The sequence below is a fragment of the Mustela putorius genome, unplaced genomic scaffold, assembly GCF_011764305.1.
Source record: "Mustela putorius furo isolate JIRA1106 unplaced genomic scaffold, ASM1176430v1.1 tig00537303_pilon_pilon_pilon, whole genome shotgun sequence".
Classification (NCBI taxonomy): Eukaryota; Metazoa; Chordata; class Mammalia; order Carnivora; family Mustelidae; genus Mustela; species Mustela putorius.
Window position 1 is genome coordinate 268,104 of NW_025422441.1, and position 24,549 is coordinate 292,652.

General features: G+C 54.1%; 1 protein-coding gene across 4 annotated transcripts in view; it reads left to right on the forward strand.

Annotated features, from left to right (window-relative positions):
- ARHGAP39 (Rho GTPase activating protein 39) overlaps positions 1-24,549 on the forward strand; it is a 96,497-nt gene that overhangs the window by 24,663 nt on the left and 47,285 nt on the right. For 2 of the 4 annotated variants that reach the window (XM_013049424.2, XM_004779378.3), the window contains exons 1-2: positions 18,136-18,289; positions 19,957-20,134. In XM_013049424.2, coding sequence (XP_012904878.2) covers positions 18,229-18,289; positions 19,957-20,134 — 239 coding nt within the window. In that variant the 5' untranslated portion in view covers positions 18,136-18,228. Of the gene's footprint in view, positions 1-18,124; positions 18,290-19,956; positions 20,135-24,549 lie in introns of those variants that run through there. The other 2 variants (XM_045074047.1, XM_045074048.1) reach the window with 1 other exon arrangement.

The window sequence follows — 24,549 nt, forward strand, 5'->3', positions numbered from 1 at the left end:
TTAGCAGGGATGGTTTTCAGTATTTTCACATAACACTTGGGATATATTCTACACAGAGCAAGTAGTCAAGTGTTTTTTCACTTAACACTGGTAACCTATCCTGAAAATCAGACATTCCGCATGAAAACACTATTTTTCATCATATTCAATGGGAAAAAGTAATTCATTATGTCAATCAACCATTTTCCTAAAACATAATTAAAACTCTGGTTAAAACACCCTTACACAAGAAGCAGGCCATCTTGTGAGGTGGTGAAACTCGGGTCCCTGATCTCCAGATGACTGGGAGGCCTGCCGTGTGGCTCCCGCCCTCCCTGCGGTGGGCCCGGGGGCCCCGTGTCAGCAGAGTCTACGCAGCACAATCCCAGTTGGCACTTGGCGTACTTTTTAGACATGCATGTGCAATTGAGACTTCTAGTTGGATTTGAAATGCATCTTTAAGTGTTTTCCTGCGTGTTGTGTTGAGGAAAATGTTGATTGGGTTTTCTGACATAAGTACAAATTTATACCTGTAACCATGAACTGAACTACCTATCTTTTTTTTAAGAATTTATTTATTTATTTATTTGATAGAGATCACAACTAGGCAGAGGGGAAGCAGGCTCCCTGCTGAGCAGAGAGCCCAACTTGGGATTGGATCACAGGACCCTGAGATCATGACCTGAGCCAAAGGCAGAAGGTTGACCCACTGAGCACGCCCTTACCCCCGGCACCCGGGAAAGTGATTTTAGAAGAAATGAGATGTGAACAGGGATAACCATGTGTCTAAATCGAAGCACCGCATGAAGTGATGAGTCTTTGCGGGGTTCGGAAGCAGGGAGACTGAGCCACAGCAGCGTAGGCGGCAGGCCAAGGTTGGAAGTCTCCCAGAAAGCAGGACGTAGAACTGGGGCATGGGAGAGAAGCATGTTTAAGGGCTGGGAGGCACAGCCCTGGGATGGAAGCCGTTTCAGAGGCAGGAGAGAGAGACTGTGCGTGACGGAAAGTTACCAGCAAAGTCAGAAGCAGACGCTGCAGAGCCACCGCGTGCCCCATGCGGTGTAAAGTCAGACCCGTCAGCCTGAAACCCCCCAAGACCAAGGACAAACAGGAGACTCTGGACGCTCGGAAAGAGAAACAGGTCACTTTGCATATCAAGAATCAGGATGACTTCGGACTTCTTAGAGAAGTCCGGGAAGCTCTGTTAACAATGATGATGGAAGGTTCTTCCAGTGAAGTGTTTTTTCAACCCATTGAAACCATCAGATACCTCAGAATTTGCCCCATCCTTCTTGACTGACACAAGGTAGTCAGTGGGGAAGGCTCAACCCCAGCAAGGCGCGTGGCAGCTTGGTCCTCTGATCGCAGGAGAGGGCGGTTTGGGGAGGGACAGCGGTGCAGAGGGCGGCCGGCGTGTGCACGGGATCACGGGAGAGGCCTCAGGCGACTGGTCTGCTCCCGCAGCCTCCTTCTGGCACCTTCTCTGGCACTGCTGCCCACCTGGCCTTTGGGAGCCCCCACGTCCTCTGCATCGCGGGGGACGTGAGGCGCTCGCTGGAGGGAGCTGGGTGGGCCCAGGCTGCAGCTCCTCTTTGCTCGGTCTCCTGTTCCCGTCCTGATGTGTCCCTTGCCCCCACCCCCACCCCAACCGTGAAAACGGTTTGCACCTGCCCAGGTGATCCGGCTGCAGGTTCGCCCTGTTTCCTTTGCGTTCCCCAGCCCTTTCCCATGTCACTGCTCATTCTCCACTAAAATCAGCTGGTATTTGAGCAGTCTGGGGTTGGTGTGATTGGGGTGAGGAGACAGAAGGAACTTGAGATTTTTGGTGAGCAGCCAGGTGCTAGGGGAGGTGGGAGAGGGGAACCGAGGGTGCTGCTGTGGGTGCAGAATGAGGAGGGAACGGGGCGGACAGCACCCGTGTGCGGGGGGTGAGAGTGGGTTTCTGGGAGAGGCTGGGGGTACTTGGATCTCCCTAGAAGGACTGGCCAGCTTTTGAACAGAAGGTTGGAAAGCGTAGCTAAGAACAGCCTGTCCTCAGGGTTGCTGCTCCAGGAGAGGTGGGGCGGCCCTGGTCGAGTGTGGCTAGCCGCCTGGATGGAGCCTGGAGGTCTCTGTGGCTCTCGTCTGGCTCTTTGTGTGCTCGGTGGTGCTCCCAGTAGCTCCACGGCTCGTCTTTGGGGGCGGTCCCCAGCTGTCACGTTTCTAGGTGTTGTGTCAGTCTCCCTGTGCACCTCCTGTTGGGCGCAGTGTCTTTCTACACGTCTGTTTCTCTCTGGCTTTTCCCTTTCTCTCTGCTTCTGTGTGGACCCAGTGGGTGGCCTTTCTTCCAGTGGACAGGGCTGTCTCTGCTGTATCCGTCCACCACTGAGCTAGCTGGTGGGGCCAGCCTCCCTTTCTGCGTTTTCCAGCTCTCAGATTTGCCTTTGAGCCCTTCCTTTAGAGTCCATTACTTTGCTGAAATTCTAAATCTTGTCTTCTGTTTTCCTGAATCCATTAGTCACAGTTACCTTAAAGCCCAGGCCTGCCCTGTGAGTCCCAGAGTGTGGCCCAGACAGGCTCCCGGCAGGCCCCACGGCCACACCAGTGCTGAGTCCGCTGGTCTCCACCCTTGGTGCCCAGGCCCCCTTGAGCAGGAGCCCCCTCTTTTCCCCTGTGGTCTCCTAGGCTCTTGGCCACGTGGGTCCTGCCTGCACGGTAGCATTTCCTTGACTTTAAATAGACTTCTTTTAAAAAGATTGGGGGTTGCCAAGGAGGCACACTTGGTCGGGCGGCGACTCTTGGCTCAGGTCATGATCTTGGGGTTAGAAGATCGAGCCCCTGAGCCCGGATCCCTGCTCCACAGAGTCTGCTTGAGATTCTCTCTCCCTCTCCACCCACCCTCCCCACATGCTGTCTCACAAATAAATAAATAGATCTTTGAAAAAAGTCTTTTTTAATTTGGTTTTCTAGTTGTTCTTGGCAAGGATTTTGGCCACTGAATGCTCTTTCTTGGTTGCATAGAAGGAGACCGGCATCTTAAGCACTGGACATGGGTGACTCACCTCATTTAAAACCCTCATAATGTTGTTTGTTTGGTCTCTTCTAGAGTGTTGAGCAAGCTGTCTGGTTCATTATTCTGACAAAAATTGAAGTCTCTCCTGTAAAAATGTTTCTAGTAGGTGCTGTAGGCCCGTCTTCTGTGTCGGAGCAGGGCGTGGCTCCCTCTCCCATGGGCCCTGGCGTCCGGCACCACACTCGGCTCGGTCTGGCCCTTCTGCTTCCAGGAAGCCGCTTTCCCTTCTGTAACTCGGACAGAGCAGGAAGGAGCCTCTGATGGTCTCCGTTGGTGAAATGTTTCTCAAGTTGCTCTGCGGTTTTCTGGAACGTCCAGCGAGGAACTGGAAGCGACTCCCTCCGAGGCAGCAGAAGCCCCACAGCCCCACTCAGGGCGGAGGGTGTGGCTCCCAGACCCCGCTGCACTTGGGGTCCTGTGCGGACCCCAGCAGAGTTGTGAGCAGTGGCGGCCAGCACCACACACAGCTGGACAGGGCTCAGGTCTCTTTTCTGGTTACATCCTTCTAGTGTTTTCTATCTTGCTTTTTGTTGGATCGATTACCGGTTTTCTCTAGTGTTTGATTAATGTTTTATTGTACACTCTGAATCCTGCGCATAAGGAAGTCTGTGGCCACTCAGCACCTCTGGTCTGCTTTGGGGCCTGAGAATGACTCTGATTTGCCGAATCAGCTGTCATGGTTTGGACAGAAATGTCATTTTACCTCCTTGGAGAGCTTGTAGCCAGTGGTCATTGTCTCCCAGGGTCTTCTGTCCCCACCCTCCCACCTTGGTCAGCAGCGGTCTTCAGCAGTCAGTGCTTGTGGAGTCTGTGCATGGGAAGTCTGGCTGTTGTTGCTGTGTCTGAAAAGGATTTGATTTTATTCCTCTTTCTGAAATGTGATTTAGCTGACCCGAGAACTTGGTGCTGCTCATGGTTCTCTCAGTTTTAGGGGAACTTTCCCACCACATAGATGCAGGCCCGCTGGGGCTGCTCATGAAATGCTGTTTCACCGCCTGACTCTCCTCTTTGCTGGGCTCTGTCCCGCCGCGTGTGTTTGTCTGTTTGTGGGAATTGGCGAACGTGGCCTTCGGGAGTGTCTGCTGGCCTTTCAGCCGTGGGGCTGGGGAGATACTGAGGGAGGCTGTTCTAGAGCACAGACTCACAGGGCGTGAGAGGGTCCCCTATGCAAGCTGCTTGGTTCCAAGTGGCATCCGGGTGTCCTCGCCAGGGGGACAGGCCAGGCGGGTGGGGCAGGGCAACGTCCTGGCAGGTGGCTCCTGTCTTTGGCATTTTCTGTCTGGACAGGAACCAGTGAACGGAGAATGCTGTTTAGTGTCTCTGACACAAGGGTCCCACTGGTGGCTGTGGCTTTGGGGAACCTCAGGACCCCCAGCACTGCCATGGCCTCTGCCCTCTCCTGTAGTCACCGTCCCCTCCAAGACGTAGGCATGGGAGTCTTTCCTGGAGAGGTTGGGGGCAGGACCAGGTGCAGGGGTGCCCGAGAGAGGAAGGAGCAGTTTGCAGGTGGACCCACCTTGCCCTGGGCCACACTCGCACGTGTGTGGGGCTGCTCTGTGGACGCCGTCAGAGGTGCCCAAGCTCGGACCTCGGAGCGTTGCTGGCATCAGGAGCAGATTGCCGCTTCCTGGGGCTCCTTCTCAGCCCCCAGCCAGAGCCAGCACAGAGCGTCTTCTGTTCCGGGGCTCATGTAGAATGTTGGAATCGAGAACCTCGTCACCCACTCATGCCTGGAACTTTCCCCGCAGTATGGAGTGGAGAGGAGCGAGCCGCTGCCCTTGGGGGGAGGGGATGGCTGGAGACCTATAGTGCGATTTGGGGCACCCCCACAACACGGTGTGCGGGTGCCAGCATTTCGTCCTGTTCTGGGTGTGCCCCCGCCCACCAGTCGTCTAGCGGCGCCAGCCCCCCCACCCCCCGGCCGCCCACGGCTCGAAGCATCTGCACGGGGCAGGCCTGGGCCAGCGGGTGACCCTGGGCCATCCTCCACTCATCTGTGGGGTGAGGACTGTGGGGTGGGGACTCTGCAGGCCCCTTAGAAGACAGCTGACTTCACCACGTGTTCATGTGCCTTCTGGGACTCTCTCCAGGAGTACAGAGGGGGCTCCTGGACCCTGAGCAGGACCTGACTCCTGAGGTGGAGGGAAGGACAGTCACGCCCTCCATGGTTAAGGCTCCATGGGGGGTGGACGTGCGTGCTGCTGCCCGGAACTCAGCCAAGGACACCTGTCGTCACCTCATGGTGAGTCTTCGCACATACATACTCACTGTCCGCACTGTGCTGGCACTCTTCCGCAGGCCGGGCAGTGAGGCGCTGATGAGGAGCAGGACCCAGTCCAGGCTGTGGGGCCAGCCCTGGCACCCTCAGTGAGCACCAGGCACCGTTTCTCTGCGTGGCGATCCTGTCACCCAGACTGCGGTCTGCCTGGCCTGGCTCCCAGGACCTGCTGAGCAGGGGGCCACCGTCCGTCTGCATGAGCTGTGGGCTGCTGTGCGCTGAAGGCCTTGTTGAGAGGTGTGCCTGCTCTGACGTTCTCCAGGCCCTGGGCCTGCTGCAGGGGGTGGCGGGGGGGCTGCCTCAGGACAGTGTGCGAGGAGCTCACAGGTAGGACGAGGACAGCACTGAGCCCCAGGGCCAGGAGCCCCCTCTGTACTCCTGGAGAGAGTCCCAGAAGGCACATGAACACGTGGTGAAGTCAGCTGTCTTCTAAGGGGCCTGCAGAGTCCCCGAGCGGGGAAGAGAAGAGCAGGGCCGGTGGGCCTGGGCCCCGGCTGCCCCGCAGTGCACGGGCCAGACTTCGCCCCAGGAAGCACCAGGGCCTGCAGCTGGCTGGTGTCAGGGCTTCCTGAGCAGTACTGCTGTGACCACTCGTGGAAACGAAAACATTGTGTTCTGTTGGAAACACTATTTTAGAAATAAGTGCAAATGAGAAAACCATAAAACTAGAGAAATGGAACACACGAAAGCAGGTGGAGAAACAGCCTTCGTGAGAAGACAGTCTCAGACTGCGCCACTCCGAGGCGAGGCCTCCTTGGGTCTGGGACCCGGTGCGGTGGTGCCCACGCACCTGGAGGGCCAGGTGGCCAGCTGCCCTTCTGTATTTCTAGTCATCCTGCAGTATTTTTAGGAGTTTATTTCCCTCGTGGCTCCTCCTGTTTTCTCGGGGTTTGGCTTGAGGCGAGCCTGGCCTCCCGAGGTCGGCACTGCTGGCCAGTGTGTGTCACGTGGGCCCTGCTCAGCACACGGAGCCCAGCATGGGGCCTGAACTCACGATCTGGAGATTGAGACCCAAGCCGAGGCCAAGAGTCAGGTGAATACCCCAGTGAGCCACCCAGGCACCCCGTAGTTTAGGGTATTCTTAAAAAATCAAGCTTTAAGAAGAAAAACATCTACTCCATCACCATCCTGTGCTGACCCCAGCTGCTGGTGGGGGTGGGGGGGCACTGAGGTCATTGGCTGGTGTCTCCCATCACCTGGTAGCTGGCGGGCGCCCCTACCTGTGGGCTCAGGAAGGGTGATCAAAGGACCCAGAGCTGCTGCCCCATGTGTCACAAAGCCCCTTCCCAGCTGTACTCATCCCTCTCAGAACCCGGTGGGGTCATCTGTGCTCGTGGAGGGCTTGGGAGCAAGTGGGAGCCGGGCATCGGGCAGTTCTGGTCATAGGCCGGCTTCTCAGCTCTGACCACGAGCACATGCATGTATGATACAAATTTTATTCTTTCTCAACGTCCTCTGGGGGCCTCAGTGCCATTTTGTCGGTGAGACAAGCCCAGGACAACAAGGACCGCAGGGTCTCCACACCCCATCTCGGCTCTGTGTCCTGACTGCCAGTGGCGTGGCCTCCTGCGGCTCGGCAGCTGCCAAGTGCTGTCCCCAGGGTGGCCGCTCTCCAAGCCCTCAGACCAGCACCACCCTCAGGGACCCCCATTCTGTTGCAGCCAAGGGGCTCCAAACAAGTGTGCCTACTGGGGAGGGTGCAGTCTGACACCCTTTTCCAGAAGTTTGAAAAGCTGGTCCTGACTCACAAGTTGATGCCACGACTGGCAGGTCGGGTCATGGTCTCTTAGCTGTGACAGTGTGGCCCCTCCTTTGGAGGGGGTCGATGAGCCATGCAGGGGGCACAGACGGGAAATGCCAGCCTGTCCTGGTCACTGTGGGTGGAGAATGGGCCATTGTGCTTCCAGCTTAGAGCCAGGCTTCCAGAACATGAGACTGAGATGCACTCATTGTTCCAGCTTGGAAAACGTCTTCAAAACAGCATTGAGAATGGAACTTGGGCCTTTTGGAGACGATGGCTGACTAAAGACTTGTTGATTCTACTTCCCTCCCTGAAACTCCCTGAAATGAACAAAAAGAATGAAAAACAGAGTACCAGCTTTAATCTACATTGAATTCAAGGGTCGGCCGTAGCGGGAGTAGGACATCGCCCGACGGGGAAGAGGAGTGAAAGCCCGAGCTCTGATCAGCTCGTCCTTCACTAAGAGGGTTTCAGAGACCCTGCCGACAGCACTTTGGGCTGTGGGGGGACCCCACATGGGGGCATCTAGTGAGGGAGGCAAGCTGGCACGGGCACAGGTGCCTGGCCACCATTTCCTGCAAGATCTGGACTCTTCAGGAGTGAAGTGGGGAAAAAGAGGGCGATCGGCAGCTCACCAGGGGGCTGCTGACCCTCGTGACTCCTCAGGTCTTGTCTCCCACCGACTGTGGGCCCAGGAGAGACCTCGGCTCCCCTGGGCCTTGGCTGCACACTGATGCCCAGCCCTGAAGGAGAGTGGGTGGGACTCCCTCGGGCTGACGCCGCCCTGCTGCTGCTCAGAAGCCTTTGGGAGACTCTCTTGTTAGACCCCAGGGAAGAAGCTTGGGGGTGCTGCTGTGTGGTCCACAGAGCCAGCCTGCCTGAAAGGGTGGCCAGCCTGAGCACGGCACGGAGAGGAATCGGCCCGAGGCCTTCTTGGGAGCCCTGCGTTTGTGGGGTCTCAGCCATTTCTGTCCCTTGAAAACCAAAAATGTCCTAATACCAGAAACTCATCCAGGGCAGGGCTGGGGAAAAAGAAAAGTTGGTGATAGAGGATTCTGGAATGTTAACCCTGGCTTGAGGCTGTTCCTTTTCTTGTTTAAAAGATGAGCAGTCAGGCGCCTGGGTGGCTCAGTGGGTTAAGCCTCTGCCTTCGGCTCAGGTCATGATCTCAGCTCCTGGGATTGAGCCCCGCATCAGGCTCTCTGCTCAGAGTGGAGCCTGCTTCCCCCTCTCTCTGCCTGCCTCTCTGTCTGCTTGTGATCTCTATTTGTCAAATGAATAAATAAAAATCTTAAAAAAAAAAAAAAAAGAGCAGTAACCAGGGAACAGCGTGGGCCTTTATGTAGAGACTAAGGAAGGAAGAAGGAGGGAAAGAGCACATTGAGCGGTGGGTGAAGGGAACAGACGTCGGGAGAGACGTTCAGACAATATTTTCTGTGTACTAAAAGACGGGAAATTTAAAGTACATGAGCGAAGAGATCAAAGGAAAGATGAGATAGCAGTGGGGGGAGTGGGCTGGCAGAGCTGAGAAAGGAAGTTGAGGACAGCCCGTCACCAGCACGAGGGCCCCGTCAGCAACAACAGCAGATGGCGGCTTGGACGCTGCTGAAAAAGACTTCGTCCTCCAGAGGACAGGCTGCTGGGAAAGAAGGAGCCGCATGGAGAGAACGAAACAGAAAGGTGGCCCGAGAGAAGCTGCACCAGAAGAATGCAGGGAGGCTCCGTGTGGTCGTGATGGGTGTGCGGAGCCCCAAGCAGAGACGGCATCCAGGGCCTCCTGGCGGGGAGGAAGGCTGGCTTTGTACACGGAGAGGGCACATCAGGTTTCTGGACAAAATGGATGTTGAGATGACCAGCAGCAGAAGAGGAACGGAGTCCGTTGTCCCGCCCGCCTCACCCGCTCTGCTCTGGAAGGCAGTGGAGTGAAGGCAGCAGGGTGCGGGTGAAGAAAGGCTCTCCAGGACTTGGTTCTGAGCCGGCATGGCTTCAGGATGGGTGCCCCACCTGGAGGAGGTGTCTGCCAGGTGTTCCGCTCAGCAGCTTTAGAAGGAAGGTCATGTACCTGGAAGCAGAGTGTCTACCCAGACTGCTCTTCTGCTGGACATTTGTCCATTTTCCCCACTTGGTTATTTAGTCTTTTTTTTTTTTTTGAAGATTTTATTTATTTATTTTGGCAGAGAGAGACACAGCGAGAGGGAACACAAGCAGGGGGAGTGGGAGGGGGAGAAGCAGGCTCCCCACTCAGCAAGGAGCCCAATGTGGGGCTCGATCCCAGGACCCCAGGATCATGACCCGAGCCAAAGGCAGATGCTTAACAACTGGGCGAGACCCAGGTGTCCCGAGTTGATCGTTTATTTATACCGTCTGGACTTGCAGATGTTTATTTTATCCTTCAGGTTGTCACCCACGAGGACGTACCCGCCCCCAACCCATGCTGCAGCTTTGGTCATTGGGAGCTCCGTCAGCCCTTTAAAAGACCCTATCACTGTGGGCTTTGTTTCCATTTTAGCTCTTTGTTACTTACTGCCTCAGTGGGATGCTGTAGACTCATCTTGTCTCCAAGGATTACTGGGTCCTTTTACTGGAGAATGCTGTTAGGGCCAAGAGCTGGGCACTGGGTATGATCCTTGCCACGGATGGATGCTGTTTCTAGGTCCTCTCAGCTGACAGCCAGGAAATCTGTGTGTGCGCACACACAACACACCTCTCTCCAGGCATAGCCGTCCGCGTGTGCACACTGACCTGTATGCACACACAGATCTCTCCTAGTGCCGCTATCTGTATGTGTTTTACACTGAACGAGAGTTCTGACTCTCGTCTCCCCTGATTCATCGCCACAAGGGTCATCCCAGGCTTCTCTCCATGCTTTTGCTGAATTGTTCAGTTCCTGTATACACCTGTAGTGGTATCAGGATTGGAGACCCATATTCTTGGGAAGTGACTTTATGAACTAAAGATGGTGCCTGTATGCAGTTCCTTTTCCATGAACCTTATAACCAACTTATTCTTTAAAGTCAACCAGGGGCACCTGGGTGGCTCAGTCATTTGAGTGTCCGACTTGGTTTCAGCTCAGGTCTCAGGGTCCTGGAATCAAGATCTAAGATAGGCTTTGCACTCAGTGGGGAGCTGCTTGAAGATTCTCTCTCTCTTCCCCTCCCCACATTTTTTTTTTTTAAAGATTTTATTTATTTATTTGACAGAGAGAAATCACAAGTAGATGGAGAGGCAGGCAGAGAGAGAGAGAGGGAAGCAGGCTCTCCGCTGAGCAGAGAGCCTGATGCGGGACTCGATCCCAGGACCCTGAGATCATGACCTGAGCCGAAGGCAGCGGCTTAACCCACTGAGCCACCCAGGCGCCCATTCCCCTCCCCACATTTGTGTGTGCGTGCATTTACACACTCTCTCTCTGTAATCAAGAAATCTTAAAAAAACAGTTACTCAGGTCAGCATCTTTCCCTCCACCCGCTCCTTTGCAGTACAGCTGGGTTTTTTGTCCTACGCTGTGCTGCATCTTGAGAACCCTTGACCTCCTAAATTATTTTCTTTTAAACTTGCATACATTGGGGCGCCTGGGTGGCTCAGTTCGTTAAACGTCTGCCTTCAGGTCGGGTCACGATCCTGGGGTCCTGGGATTGAGCTCTTCATTGGGCTCCCTGCTAAGCAGGGAACCTGCTTCTCTCTCTCCCTCTGCCTGCCTCTCTGCTTACTTGTGCTCTCTCTATCTCTCTGTCAGATAAATAAATACAATCTTTAAAAACAAATAAACAGACTTGCACATGTTAAAGTTCACTCTTTTTGCGGTAAATTTCCATGGCTTTGACAAATGTATAGTGTCAGATAAGGCAGTATCATGCTGAATAGTTTCACCCCCCCCACCTCCAAGAAAACCCCTGTGGGCCCCCATTCAACTTTCCTCCCCCCCTGCACTGGTAGCCGCAGTCTTTGTACCATTAATATAGTTTTGTGTTTTCTGGATTTGGAATTTGGAATCCTACATTGCATAGTGTAGAACAAACATTTTTATTCCTTAGTTATATAGTATGCTAAGGTAAACTCCAAGTGATTAAAGAGTGTGTTTATTCAGTACATGTTTGATTATTCTGTGTCAAGGATGCAGTGGTTAACAGAACAAATATCTCTGCCCTCATGTTGCTTCTTCTCTGGTGAGAGAGGGAAAGTAAATATCACAGTTGTCATGCTTAATCTGTGTAATTATGCAATACCAAGCAAAAGTACTTGGGCATCCTCCTGTTCACAAAATGGAGTAACAGTAATATTTACCCCTCACCAGGAACTAAGAAAAAGCTGGACAATATTTATGAAACCCTCGTTTTCTAACTTTTGGGTATGAGGTGACAAAGTACAGTGATTCCTGTTAGGTGAGAGTCAAACGGGGTGAGTTGAATGATTTCCCAGCTCACTGCATGCAGGGAGTTTCCAGGTTGTGCTGCAGAGATGCAGTATCTAGCAGAGCCTCTGAGTTTAAGAGATGGAGCTTAGAGTCTCAGGTGGCCATGGCAATGGCGTTTGCAGGAGAGAACAGCAGAAAAGAATGCCACAAGCAGAGAACTCAGAGGCTTGTGGGACAGTGCCAGTAGTTTCCTACAGAGTGGCAGGGACCACGTGGGTATGAGGAAGCTATCAAGAGACGAGAGAGAATCCCAGAGAAGGGTTGGAGGGATGGTGCTCAGAAGTCTTCATAATTCACAGGGCATGGGGTAGACTACTCAGTGGAGAGTAATTAGCCATTGATAAATACTGCTCTGGTGCTCATAACCAGTGTTAGAAGCAAGAACTGAAGGTTTACATGGTTCCCAAGTAACCATACCCCAAAACAGCTCCAGAATAGTTATAGGAATTCCGAAGTTATTATACTTATATTCCATGTGTTCAAGAAGCTAAAGGAAACACTAGACGTGTTGAGTAGGGACTTGGTAAAGATACTGAACTGCAAAAAGATCCAAATTAAACTTACGGAGTTGCGACTAAAAGGTCTGAGGATGTTGACGCTGGGTGGCTCAGTCAGTTAAGTGTCTGCCTTCAGCGAGTGCATCATGATCCCAGGGTCCTGGGATGGGGTCCTGCATCAGGCTCCTTGCTCAGCAGGGAGCCTGCTACTCCCTCTGCCTTGCTGCTCCCCTGCCTGTGTGCTTGCATTCTCTTCCCCGCACCAACACATAAATACAATCTTAAAAAAAGAAAAAAAAAACTGAAATATCTGAATGCAACTTGTGGGATGGTATTAACAGATTAGACACTGCAGAAGAAAAGCTTACTGAACTTGAAGACAAAGCAGTAAGACCTATCCAAACTAAAGGAGAGGAGATGTACTCTGAAATAAACAGAAAGGCAAGACTGAACTGTGGGACACCTGGCAGAAACTAAGATTTGTGTAAGTTTCCATTAGGAAGGGAAGGGTGCAGAAAAACTATCTGAATAAATACTGCCTAAAATGCCTCCCAGTTTGGTGAAAACTATAAAGCCTAAATGATCGTAACAAACCCTAAACACGAGAAACACAAATACAGCTACACAAGGTGCATCATAATCAAATTGCTCAAAGCCAGTGATGAAGAGAAAAGTCTTAAAAGCAGCTAGAAAACAAGACCTATTATATACAGAGGAGCCACGTTGCAAATAATGGCAGTCTCTCTTTGTTAAGTGTGGGTGAGGAGACTGGGGGCAGCCAGCCCAGAACCCTGTGCCAGTGAATACATTGTGAAATGAAGGCAAAATGAAGCTATTTCAGATGTACAAAAGCTGAAAGAATTCATTACCAGCAGACCTTCACCACAGGCAGGGTTACAGTAACTGCAGTAAAGGCTTCAGACCACAGAAAAATGAAACTGTGTGGAAATCAAGATCTACCCAAAAGAATGAAGACCCCTGGAAATGGCAGTCATGTGGCTAAATATAGATATGTATATACTGTCTTGTTACTTAAATCTCTTTAAAACATAAATAAGAGCAATAAGAGTAGGGGTGCGGTTATAGTCTATAGAGAGTGAGGTCTGTGGCAAGAATGGCAGGCGGTGCGGGACAGGAGAAACGGCAAACCCACGTCTGAAGTCGTGTGATTTCCCTTGAAGGTAGATTATGATAAATTAAATACAAACACTGTAAACCCAAAAGCATATACTAATATAGCAAAACAATAAATTACCTACAGCTGATAAATTAGCAGTCAAGATAAAATTGAATCACATGAAATACTTAATACAAAAGTAAGCAAAAAAGAGGGAAGGGGGAACAAGGAACAGATGAAACAAATTTTAAAAAGTAGCAAAACGGTAGATTCCAAGCCAGCCGTGTCAATGATCACAGATCTAGATGGCGTAAGCACCCAGTGAAAGGTAGAAATTGGAGTGACTGGGAGGCTCAGCTAGTTAGTCTGGGTCTTGATTTCAGCTCAGTTAATGATCTCAGGGTCGAAGGATGGAGTGCTACGTTGGGATCTGCATTCAGCAGGGAGTCCGCTTGAAATTCTCTCCTCTGCTCCTCCCCACACTTGTGTGCGCACACATGCTCGCTTGCTCTCGAGTCAGTCTTTTATAAAAGGCAGAAATTAGTGGATGAGGGGTGCCTGGGTGGCTCAGTGGGTTAAGCCTCTGCCTTCAGCTCGGGTCATGATCCCAGGGTCCTGGGATCGAGCCCCACGTCAGGCTCTCTGCTCAGCGAGGAGCCTGCTTCCTCCTCTCTCTCTGCCTGCCTCTCTGCCTGCTTGTGATCTCTGTCAAGTAAATAAATAAAATACTTAAAAAAAAAATTAGTGGATGAAAAAGCTGTACCCAAATGCATGCTGGCTACAAGAAACCCACTTTAAATGTAAAGACACAAATAGGTTAAAAGTAAGAAGGCATGAGAGGTACCATTCTAACACTAATGGGGAGAGAGGGGGAATTGCTGTAATAATATCAAATATACCGATTTCAGAGCAAAGAAAACTACCAGGTGAAGATACTTCATAATGATGAAGAGGTAATTTTGCCAAGAAGACAACATAGATTTTCCACACCTAATAGCGGAGCTACAAAACACATGCGACAGAACCTGATAGAACGGCAGAGAAATAGGCAAATTTGCAATTACAGTTGCTGCTTCTGGTGCCCTTTTCTTTGTAACTGGGAAACTAAGTAAACCGAATATTAGTACTGTCGCTGCCAGCCCCTGACCTGGTTGCTGTTCACAGAGCACTCGACCCAACGGTCTTTCCAGCGCCTTTGAAATGTTTACCAAGATACATCGTTTGTCTGCATTGTAATTTTTTCAGACAAAAATGGAATTATGTTAGAAACCAATAAACATACTGGCAGAGTAAATCATATACTTCCTTGTAATCCACGAGGGAGAGGAGAAATGCACAGGGAAATTGGAAAGGTTTTGCATTGGGTGAAAAACAGTCAGAATCTGTGGGATGCTGGGGGAGCCGTGCTCTAAGGCGGGCTTCACAGCACTAAATGCCTGACTTAGACTGAGGGTTTAAAAAAGTCCCAGGAGCACCTGGGTGGCTCAGTGGGTTAAAGCCTCTGCCTTCGGCTCAGGTCATGATCTCAGAGTCCTGGGATCGAGCCCCACGTCGGGCTCTCTGCTCAGCGGGGAGCCTGCTTCCTCCTCTCTCTCTGCCTGCTGTGATCTCTGTCTGTCAAATAAATAAATAAAATCTTTAAAAAAAAAAAGAAAAAGTCCCAAACACTCAACTTCTACCTTAAACCCCCCCAAAGAAGAACAAAATAAATCCAAAAGACTGCAAAGAAAGGAAATAATTCAGATCAAAGTGGAAACTAAAGCAGAAAAGACACAAAACTGATGTAGCCACACACTTTTTTTTTTTTTTTAACAAGGTCAATAAAATTGACAAACTTCTGGCCGGCCAGATAAGGCGGAAGAGTGAAAACATAAATCACGGACATCAGGAACAGAAGAGCTGGCGTCACTACGGGTTACACTGCCCCTGAGAGGGTACTGGAAGAATGACGTGTCAGCTGTGTGCCGGGGACCCTGCTGGCTGGAGTGGAACGGCCAATGCCTCGGAAGGCAGAACCACTGCCGTTGACTCAGGAAGTTTAAGACCTGGTCCGCTCTGTCTTTACCAAGCACATCAGAATCGTGGTTAAAATCCTTCCCACAAAGGAAAGGACAAGTCCAGACGGCCCTGCAGTCATATTATGCCAAACGTTTGCGGAACAGATGACAGCCGGTCCACACGAACCCCCAGAGAACTGAGGGGGTTCATTTTGTTCGGCTAGTATTATCCTGAGAGCGAAAGCAGGCAGAGGGGTACAGGAAGAAATGCATAAGGAAATGCAGACGAGCTGGAGTAATTAAAACAATTTCAGAAATGAAGAGCAAAGTTGGGCGGATGTCCTGGTGTCTGGGGCATTCGGAGCCCGAGACGCGGCTTCTGTCCCAGATTGGAGGAGGCTTTCTGGAGGGGACGACACAGGGTGGATTCCGGAGCGAAGAAAACTGGTCACGTGCCTTGGAGGTTCTCTGTGCCACCTGCTGTGCCTTCTGCTCTGGACCAGCCCTGAAGGGTAGGACAAGGAAAGAAAGGGTGACACAGGTGGAGATGGTTAGTTTGAGTTGCTTTCAGGTTATGGTATATAATTTTTAGTTTTTCAGAATTTTATTGACACTGCTCAGTATTTTTCTTAAATGTTGAAGCCATATGAGAAGGTCACTTGTTTTCGCCCAGAGAGACAGGGACTTAGAAATACTTAAGTTTCTTTCTTTCTCTCTTTTTTTTAATTTTTATTTTTTTAAAAGATTTTATTTATTTGCCAGAGATAGAGAGAGAGAGTACCCACAAGCAGGCAGAGAGGCAGGTAGAGGCAGCAAGAGAAGCAGGCTCCCTGCCAAGCAAGGAGCCCCATGCGGGACTTGGTCCCAGGACCTTGGGATCATGACCTGAGCCAAAGGCAGTGGCTCAACCAACTGAGCCACCCAGGCTCTTTTTTTAAAAATGGCATTCCCAGTATTTTTAAGTATTTAAATAAAAACTGTACGGATATTCAAGTGGCAGAAGTGAGGAGGCTGAGAGCTTCTCCTCCGGGTGGGTCATCTCTGGCTCATGAGCCGAATGCGGTCAGGTTGACCTGTGGTGTCCCGTTCTCTGGGCCTTGGAGAAAGTGTGCAACTGGTCTGTAATCTCCCCTCTCGGGCCCCTGGCCAGCTGTGCCCCACCTGGTGCTTTGAATCTGTTTTATTTCCCCTTGACTAGCATAGTGGGGATCTGTGGGTCAGCCTCTGCTGGGAGGGTCCTGTCCTGGTACCAGCTGGGGTGCGGACAGTGTCCCCAGCGACTCTTCTGCTCCTGATTCCTGCGGGCTTTCTCCTGAAGTGATGCATGTGTACAGAAAAGTGTGAGCGGGGCGCCTGGGGGGCTCAGTCGTTGGGTGTCTGCCTTTGGCTCAGGTCATGATCTCAGGGTCCTGGGATCGAGTCCTGTGTGGGGCTTGTTTCTCAGCAGGGAGCCTGCTTCCCTCTCTCTCTGCCTGCGGCTCCCCCTGCTTGTGCGGTCTCTCTCTCTTTCTCTCTCTCTCTGACAAATAAATAAAATCTTAAAACAAAAACAAACAAACAAAAAAAACGTGAGAGCCTGGGCATGAAGCTCCTGAGCTTTCATGAACCAACACTGGCATGACGGCCCCAAGCGGGACCTCACGTGGCCGTGCCCTCTGGGCCCCGCCGTTGGTCCCCGGCCTGGAGCCTTCCCTGCCTGGTTGGGAACTTGACGTGCATCTGATTGTGTTCGGCCTCGGACTGTCTTCTCCCGGCGAGAGACGCCTGCACGAGCTCGGAGGGTGCGTTCTGCCGTGATGAACACTGGGCAGTTTCCCGTGTGGGCTCTTGGGACCGGGGCTCAGGGATCGCTGTGTGCGGGTCTCTGCCAGCCCTTGCCACGGGCAGGGGAAGCCCTCCGTGGGGGCCGGGGTATGTGCAGGTTTGGGCAGTACTGCCCACTGTGGTCCTGAGCGGGTTAGCCCATCTCCCGAGGCCCTGATGAGCCTCCACACCCTTGCCAGCACGTGGTGGTTTTTCTTTCCCACTTCGGCCATTTTGGTTGGCGTAGTTAAAATACAGTTCGCGGGCGCCTGGGTGGCTCAGTTGGTTGGACGACTGCCTTCGGCTCAGGTCATGATCCTGGAGTCCTGGGATCGAGTCCCGCATCGGGCTCCCAGCTCCATGGGGAGTCTGCTTCTCCCTCTGACCTTCTCCTTGCTCATGTTCTCTCTCACTGTCTCTCTCTCAAGTAAATAAATAAAATCTTAAAAAAAAAATACAGTTCGCCTCTATGCTGTGGATCGCAGACCAGTTTCCTGATGACTGTAGAGGTCGAGCTTGCTTCCGTGTGTTCTTAACCATATAAGTACTGGGTTTTGTTCTAAAGTATGTACTCACTTCTTTTCTCCATTTTTCTACTGGATTCTGCCTTTTTCTAGGAATGTCGTATGTGTCCTGGATTAGTCCTGTGTCCCCTTTGACGGATGTGATAAGTGCGCGCTCCTACAGACACTTCCCATTCCAGACTTGCCTTTTTACTCAGTGGTGCCTTGACAAACAGGGGCTCTTAATTTTACTGTGGTCCATTTATTAATTTTTCTTTGTGGTCAGTGGGTTTCTGATGTCTGATTAAGATACCAGAAGCTGCTGTAGGACTACAGACATTTTCTTCTACATTTTTGCTGAGAGCCTAGTTGTTCCACTCTTAGGAAGCTCGTCTCGGCGTCCATCTAGAGCAGACTTCTGTGGGCGAGCTGCGGCAGGGGTCGGGGCCGTTTGTTCCGTGCATGCATCTCGTCAGCACAACAAGGCGTCTGCGAAGTCCGCTCCTTGTCACAGGTCAGGGGAGCCTGCGCGGGGCTCGGCTGTCTGCAGACGTGTCTGCATCCTGCCCCGCTGGGCAGCTGTGGCGTCCCCGCTCCCGTCAGAGCGGTGGACCCTGGCACAGGCGGCGGGCCGGCTGGTGAGGGACTCTCCGCGGGCCGGGCCGTGCCTCGTGGTCAGCGGTGCGCGGGGCCGCGCTAAGGTGCTTCCGGAACGTCTGTGCTTAGAGATGTTTGCTCTCTCGCAGGGTGGTGCCTTCCTGACTGACGCTGGCGGGGAGCCCCGATGAGCCGCTGACTTCCGTCCACCTGGGTCGCCAGGAGAAGCCTGCGATGTCCCAGACAAGGGATTATGAATGTGAGAGCCATGACGCTGGAGCGCAGGAGCCCCGGGTTGCAGGGTCGAGCACGAGGTGAGGAGAGGCCGTCTGCGCGGGCCAAGTTGCAGGCTGGTGCCTGCCTTTCGGGGACGTGACGGTGGCCCGTTGCCCAGCTGTGTGGTGGGGGTGTGTTGCTGTCCCACCTGCTCCCAGCGGGACCGGCAGCTCTCAGCCGTGCTCTGTGCTTGCTCCTGAATCGGACGTCCTCCCGTGGAAGCCCCGTCCCCAGGGGTGGCCCCTGCTTCTTGCCACAGACGCACCCCAGAGGGAAGGCCTTCTCGTGCGGGGTCTCAGATGCCCTGCGGGCCATGGCTCGACCCAAGTCCACGGGCCCACTCTAGGCATCAGTCCACGGCAAGGCCTGTTACCATAGTTCATCATTTTTATTTTTTCATATTTTTGTTTTATTTGGAAATACTTCCATATTTACAGAAAACTTGCAGGAGCAGAAACGCGGCACTGAACACTTGTGTCCCCTGGCCCTGATTCACCCTCGTGGCCTCTGTATACCTCCCCTCCCGTCACACACGGCCACGTCTCCAAGTCTCCCAGGGCTGGAGAGATACGGCTGTGAGTGAATCTGGTGGGGGGCGGGGTTGCAGGTCTCCCGTGTCCTCTGCCTCACGGTCGCTCTTCAGCCGCTGGGTCCTCCTGCCGGTGGCTGCACACCCCACCCTGCGCAGCTCACTGCTTTCCCCAGCTGCCCTCTCTCTGCCTGTGCAACATTGACACTCAGTAGTGGCCCTTTTTTAAAAAAAATCGTTTGTTATTTTTCACAAAGATTTGATTTATTTGCCAGAGAGGGCACACATGCACAGACAGGGAGAGCTGCAGAGGGAGAAGCAGACTCCCCGTGGAGCAGGGAGCCCGACGCGGGGCTCCATCCCCAGACCCTGGGATCATGACCTGAGCCGAAGGCAGACGCTCCACCGACTGAGCCCCCTAGACTCCCGATTAGTGGCCCTTTCTCAAACAGAGAGCTAGGTTGGATTGGACGATTTCTTAGCAGAATGTCGCACGGTGATGTCTCGCCCTTCTCAGAGTCTCCCTCTGCGGGCGCACGTCCACCTACCTGCTCCTCGCTGGCGTGGGTGTTCTGCTTCTTACGTGGTCTTTCCTGGGATGCGACTGACCTCCAGCTGCAGCCCCCCACACCTCCCAGCCAGTGCACGGCACCGTGAGAACAAGAGCCTCCTCCTCCTGCTCGTGCTTGGGTTGGTTCCTTCTCGCCGCAGGCTCATACATTTCTTTCTGCTCTGCATGGTTTGTAGTTGGTTCCCGCACAGCGTCCTTCGGCGCCGGCGTTGTCCCCGATTGTGCCACTGAGCCCCACCCCCGCGTGCCCACGACTCTCAGGTGCCCCTTCCTTCGGGCTCCAGGCCCCTCGCCTCCTGCAGCCCACTCTGCTGCCCAGAGCTTCAGCGCGCTGACTCACGTGCTCGTTCGGTAACGTGTCCGAAAATTGTCGGCGAGCTGCTTGCCCGCGTTGGCGGACCGTGGATGTGACACTGAAGAGAAGGCGGGTCTCTTCGGACCTCGCCCCGCCGAGTGCGGTCTGTGCAGGCACAGGGGTACCGGGTCCTGTCCCACTCTGGGCGTGGCTCCTTCTCCCCTCTGTTGGGTCACGCTGGTCACTGGAATACGGGAGGGTCACCGTTCCCTTCATTCTCCCTTTCCTTACTGACCTCATTTGTCTTCAGACAGGGAAGCCATTAACGTGCTTCCAGAAGACAGACCGCATCAGGTACATGCAGACCTCTGTGCCCCCGCACGCCCCGTGCAGGCGGTTTTCCGGGCCTCCCTCCTTGGGAGCGTGTGCACCACAGTGCTCGGCCGTGTCGCCGGTGTTGCTGGAGGTTCGTCTTCAGGTGCATCCAGGTGAGGGAACACAGGGTCGTAGGTGTCGGCCAGCTGCCCACAGCCTCCCCTGGACGGAGCTCGGGGCGGCCCGGGTCTCAGTGCCGCTTGGGTTTATGTCTGATGCCAGGACTCGTGGGACAGCTCGTTTTCCCATTTCTCTGTGGCGCTTCTGTGGGGTTAGGGTTCAGATTTGTGTGGGAAGGGTACGAGCCCCTTACGTGTAATTTATACTGCAAGTATAACGTTTTCACCGAATGTGCCCCGGAAAACAGCGTTTTACTTTATACTTTGTCAGTCTTGTCTTTTAGTGCACCTGGATTTTTAAGTCGCCACTGGCAAGTCTTCCCGTCCGTTGTGGTTGTGGGGAGCGCTCGCACGGCTTAGCTCTTGTGCATAGAGGAGTGGCTCTCGTGGGTGACGTGGCTCTGATTTTCGCTCTCCAGATGCCACCGCGTCGTGCAGCACCTTCACCGTAGTCCGCAGCAGCGTGTGTCGTGCGCCGCGCAAGTCGTGGGGCTGCTTCTGCCTTTCTGTTGACCCCGATGACCTCTGCACACATTCTTCATGGCCTGGCCTGGCCTCAGCCTGACGTAACTGAGGCCGTGTGGGCCTGCGGCGTCCTGGGCCGCTCTCCGCACAGCTGACTCCTTCGGCTCACGCGCCTCCTGGGGCACAGCCAGTACCTGGCAGGACACGGGGCAGCCAGCCCCGCCCCCTCAGCACCCGTGCCCCTGGGGCCCAGGTTGTCTTCCAACACACAGGGCTCTGGAGGCCCGCGGTGGCTGCCGGCTCTGGCAGGGGGGATGCCAGGTCCTCTGCCCCAGCGCGTGAGCCCGCTCCCCCAGAGTTTTCCTGCTGGCTGGTCAGCCGCTTCAGCGCCTACCCGGCACCTGGGGAGAAGGGGGATCTGTGCGGTCTTGGTTCCTCACTTTCCTTCCTCTAGAGTAGTCTCTCGTCCTTGCTTTCCATGAATCATTTGTCTTTTTTTTTTAAAGATTGAATTTATTTATTTGAGAGAGAGAAAACACAAGCAGGGAGAGCAGCAGAGGGAGAGGGAGAGGCAGACTTACTGCTGAGCTGGGAGCCCGACGCGGGGCTCCATCCCAGGACCGCGGGATCATGACCCTGGCTGAAGACAGACGCTTCACCGACTGAGCCCCCCAGGCACCCCTGAATCATTTGTCTTAACCCTTCCGGTTTGTGGACTTGCGTTTGTATTCTGGGTAGCCGTTGTGTTCGGGTCACACACATAGAAGATTTTGTCTCAGTTTGTGCTCACGCTTTTTCATATTGTTTGGTTGGTTTTGAGGAACAAACATTTTAAAGTCCAACATAGTCTGTCTCACTGATTCGCTCTGTGCTTTTGTGTCTTCTCTGTCTGACTTGATACCCTTTCCTGAGTGAGGTCCTGAAGCTCCTCTAGATGTTCGAAGGTTTGAATTAGTGGGTCTCTAACTGCACAGCTCTCTGTGGAGACAGGTGGCCTGGGCTGTGACTGTGCCCCATCCGTGCGTCTGCGTGCACAGTGAGCACAGTCGTGCGGTGGCTTCCCGGTGGCTTCCAGGCCTTTGCACGCCCCTTCCCGCTCTCGTCCCACGCCTTGGCCCTTCCGTATGTACAGTGGTCAGTCTGCCCCTCCCCCAAGGAGATGTCCTGTTGGGCGCTGACTGGTAGTGTACCAAGACCACAGGCCCATCTGGGGGGTATCGCCGGTGGCACTGTGCGCAGCTCCTGGGGTGGCCCCTCGTTCCCCTGTGAAGATCGGGGCTCTGCCGGCCGCGCTCCCAGGACCGTGTTCTTGCTGCTGTCTTGCTGCTGTCTCCTGTCCCCGTTTCCTGCTGCCCCTTCCCAAGGCATTAATGCTCCCTGCCTCCTCGGTGCTGAGTGCAGGTCCTGCCGGCGCGGGGAGGGCCGTCATGGTTGCATCTCCTCCGTCCCATCGCTTCTCTATTCCCTTCGGGGTCTCATCATGCACCAAAGACTGGGCGGTGTTGGGCTCTGCTGGTGCTCTGGCGGAGGGCCCGGGGCTGCCACGGTCATGGCTGCCGAGCCCCCCGGGGTCGTGCACCCATCTCCACACGGCGTTGTGTCCACCCGGGGCCTCACCCTCGGGTGGCCGTCCCGGCATGAGAGGGCTGCTGGGGCTGCCAGCTGGGCAGGCTCGGGACGCGCATGTGCGGGTGTCTGGCGCTCTGGGTCTCAACGAGGCAGGTTACCAGGACCGAGGCCTCGAGGGGTAGACCATGGGAAGGAAGGCAGCGTGCCCCTCCCCGTGCCCGTGGGACACAGGTGGCCGAGCAGACTCAGGCCAGGCCAGTCTGAAAGTCTGATGGAACCGCAGGTGGGTCCCAGTGAGTGTGCCTGGGGCACTGCCAGCCGAGCACAGGGGCCGCGGGTTGCAGAGCCAGTGCTGTTGCGTCTGGTGTGCTCGCGCGGGCGTGAGGGTCGCGTCTCCCGAAGCAAAGGTGCTCACCGTGCGCCCGGTGGTGGCGGACGTGGCAGGGCGGGCGCTTGCTGCCTTCTCTGTCCCGCCGTTGCTCACGGCTCTGCCTGGGCCCCACACCCGCGCCTCGTTCCCCGGGTGAGTGATGCCCGGGCCCCGGCCCTGGTCAGGAGCGGAGCCTCTGGGCGGGGAGAGTCGAGGAGCTTGTCCTTCAGGCAGGGCTTCCGGACAGGGCTGGGCTCGGGAGCGGGAGAGGACGGGCGGGCACGGCAGGCTCGGCCACTCTTCTCTGGGAGGCTCAGGCGCCCTCCAGCCCGCCCCGTGGTTGCGCTCTTCAGCCGCAGCCTGTGCTGACGCGTTCGTCTGGCAGCGAGGGTGGGTTCGGTGCCTTCTGGGCTTTAGGACTCCGTGTCTTCATGGCCACACTGGCTGGCTGTGGGCAGCAGGAGAGTGACAAGAGAGCAGCTGCACAAAAGGCTATTGTTCAGGGCATGCGGCCGGTCCGATGAGGGGGTGGGAGTTTGGGACAGAGTGCTCCCGTGGAGTCTGAGGACAGGTGAGGCCCCTGCGGCATAGCGCGGGGGCAGCATGGGTCCCTGAGGCAGACAGGTGTGCGTGGTGTGGGGACTGGTGCCAAGGAGGGCCTGGAGGGGGTCCCAGAGAGCCAGGTGTGCAAGGAGCCAGCGGGGATGACCCGGGGCTGAGCACTTGTGGGGTCTTGATACCCACTCGGGCTATGGCTGACTCACACGGGAGCCCAAAGTCATCCCTGCCTCTGTGCTTGTCCGGGTGGCACGCGCTCTGTCCTCGACTCCAGCCACCCTGCAGGAAGTCTCAGCCCCTCTACACCCCAGCCTCTGTCTCCCCTCTGCCTTCCCTGGGGAGCACCTCACTTTGCAGCCCGTATGCTGACCCGCTAGGCTCCCCAGAAGTGGCAACCCTTTTTCTAAATGAGATAAAATTCACATAAAATTTGCCCTTAAACAGTGGACAGTCAGTGTTTCAGTATACTGACAAGGTTGTGCAACTCTCAGCTCTGTCTGCACCTGGGACATTGTCCCCCCACATAAAGGGACCCCGTTTCATCAGCAGCTGCCGCCACCCCCTCCCCCAGCCTGGTGTCCACTCATCTACCATTGCTCTCTGGATTCTTCTTGTCCTGACTCGACATAAATGGAATCACACGACAGGTGGTCTGTTATCATTAGGTTCTCCCCAGAAGGTTTGTGCGTGCCGGGGTGTGTTTCAGGCTCATTCCATCGCATACCTGTACCGCGCGTTGTATCTGTTCATGTCTCTGTGTGTCGTGACTCTTACTGCCGTGAACATTTGTGCACAGGTGTCTCTGTGGGTTTCTCTTGGGTCAGAGAAATGCTGGGAATTTCTGAAGAGCTGCCAGACCGTTCCCGAGAGCGGCTTCCCACCAGCAGAGTATGAAGGCTGCAGTCTGTCGCGTCCTCTCCAGTGCCTGCTGTGGTTTTACAAACTGTCGAAGCCGTCCTGGTCTGTGTGGAGTCTCATGCTTGGATTTGCATTTCCCTGATGACGGATGAGGTTGAGCACCTTTGCATGCGCTCGTTGGCTCTTTATCTTCTTCGAAGAAATGCCCATTCAGATTCTTTGCCCATTTTTTTCTTTGGCTGTTTGTCTTGCACGAGTTCTTTGTATGTTCTGGATACAAGTCCTTGACCAGAGCCGCAATCTGCAGTGCGTTCTCCCATTCTGTTGTTGTCTTTCCACTTTCTTGATGGTATTGTTTGTAGCACAAAGTTTTTAGGTTTTTTTTTTTTTTAAGATTTTAGTTATTTACTTGAGAGACCACAGAGGCAGAGGGCAGGGGGAAGCAGACGTCCTGCTGCGCACCAATGCGGGGCTCGACCTCAGGGTTATGACCCAAGCTGAAGTCAGACGCTTAACCAACTGAGCCACCCAGGAGCCACAAAAGTTTTTAATTTTGCTCAAGTCCAATTTAACCTGTTTTTCTTTCGGT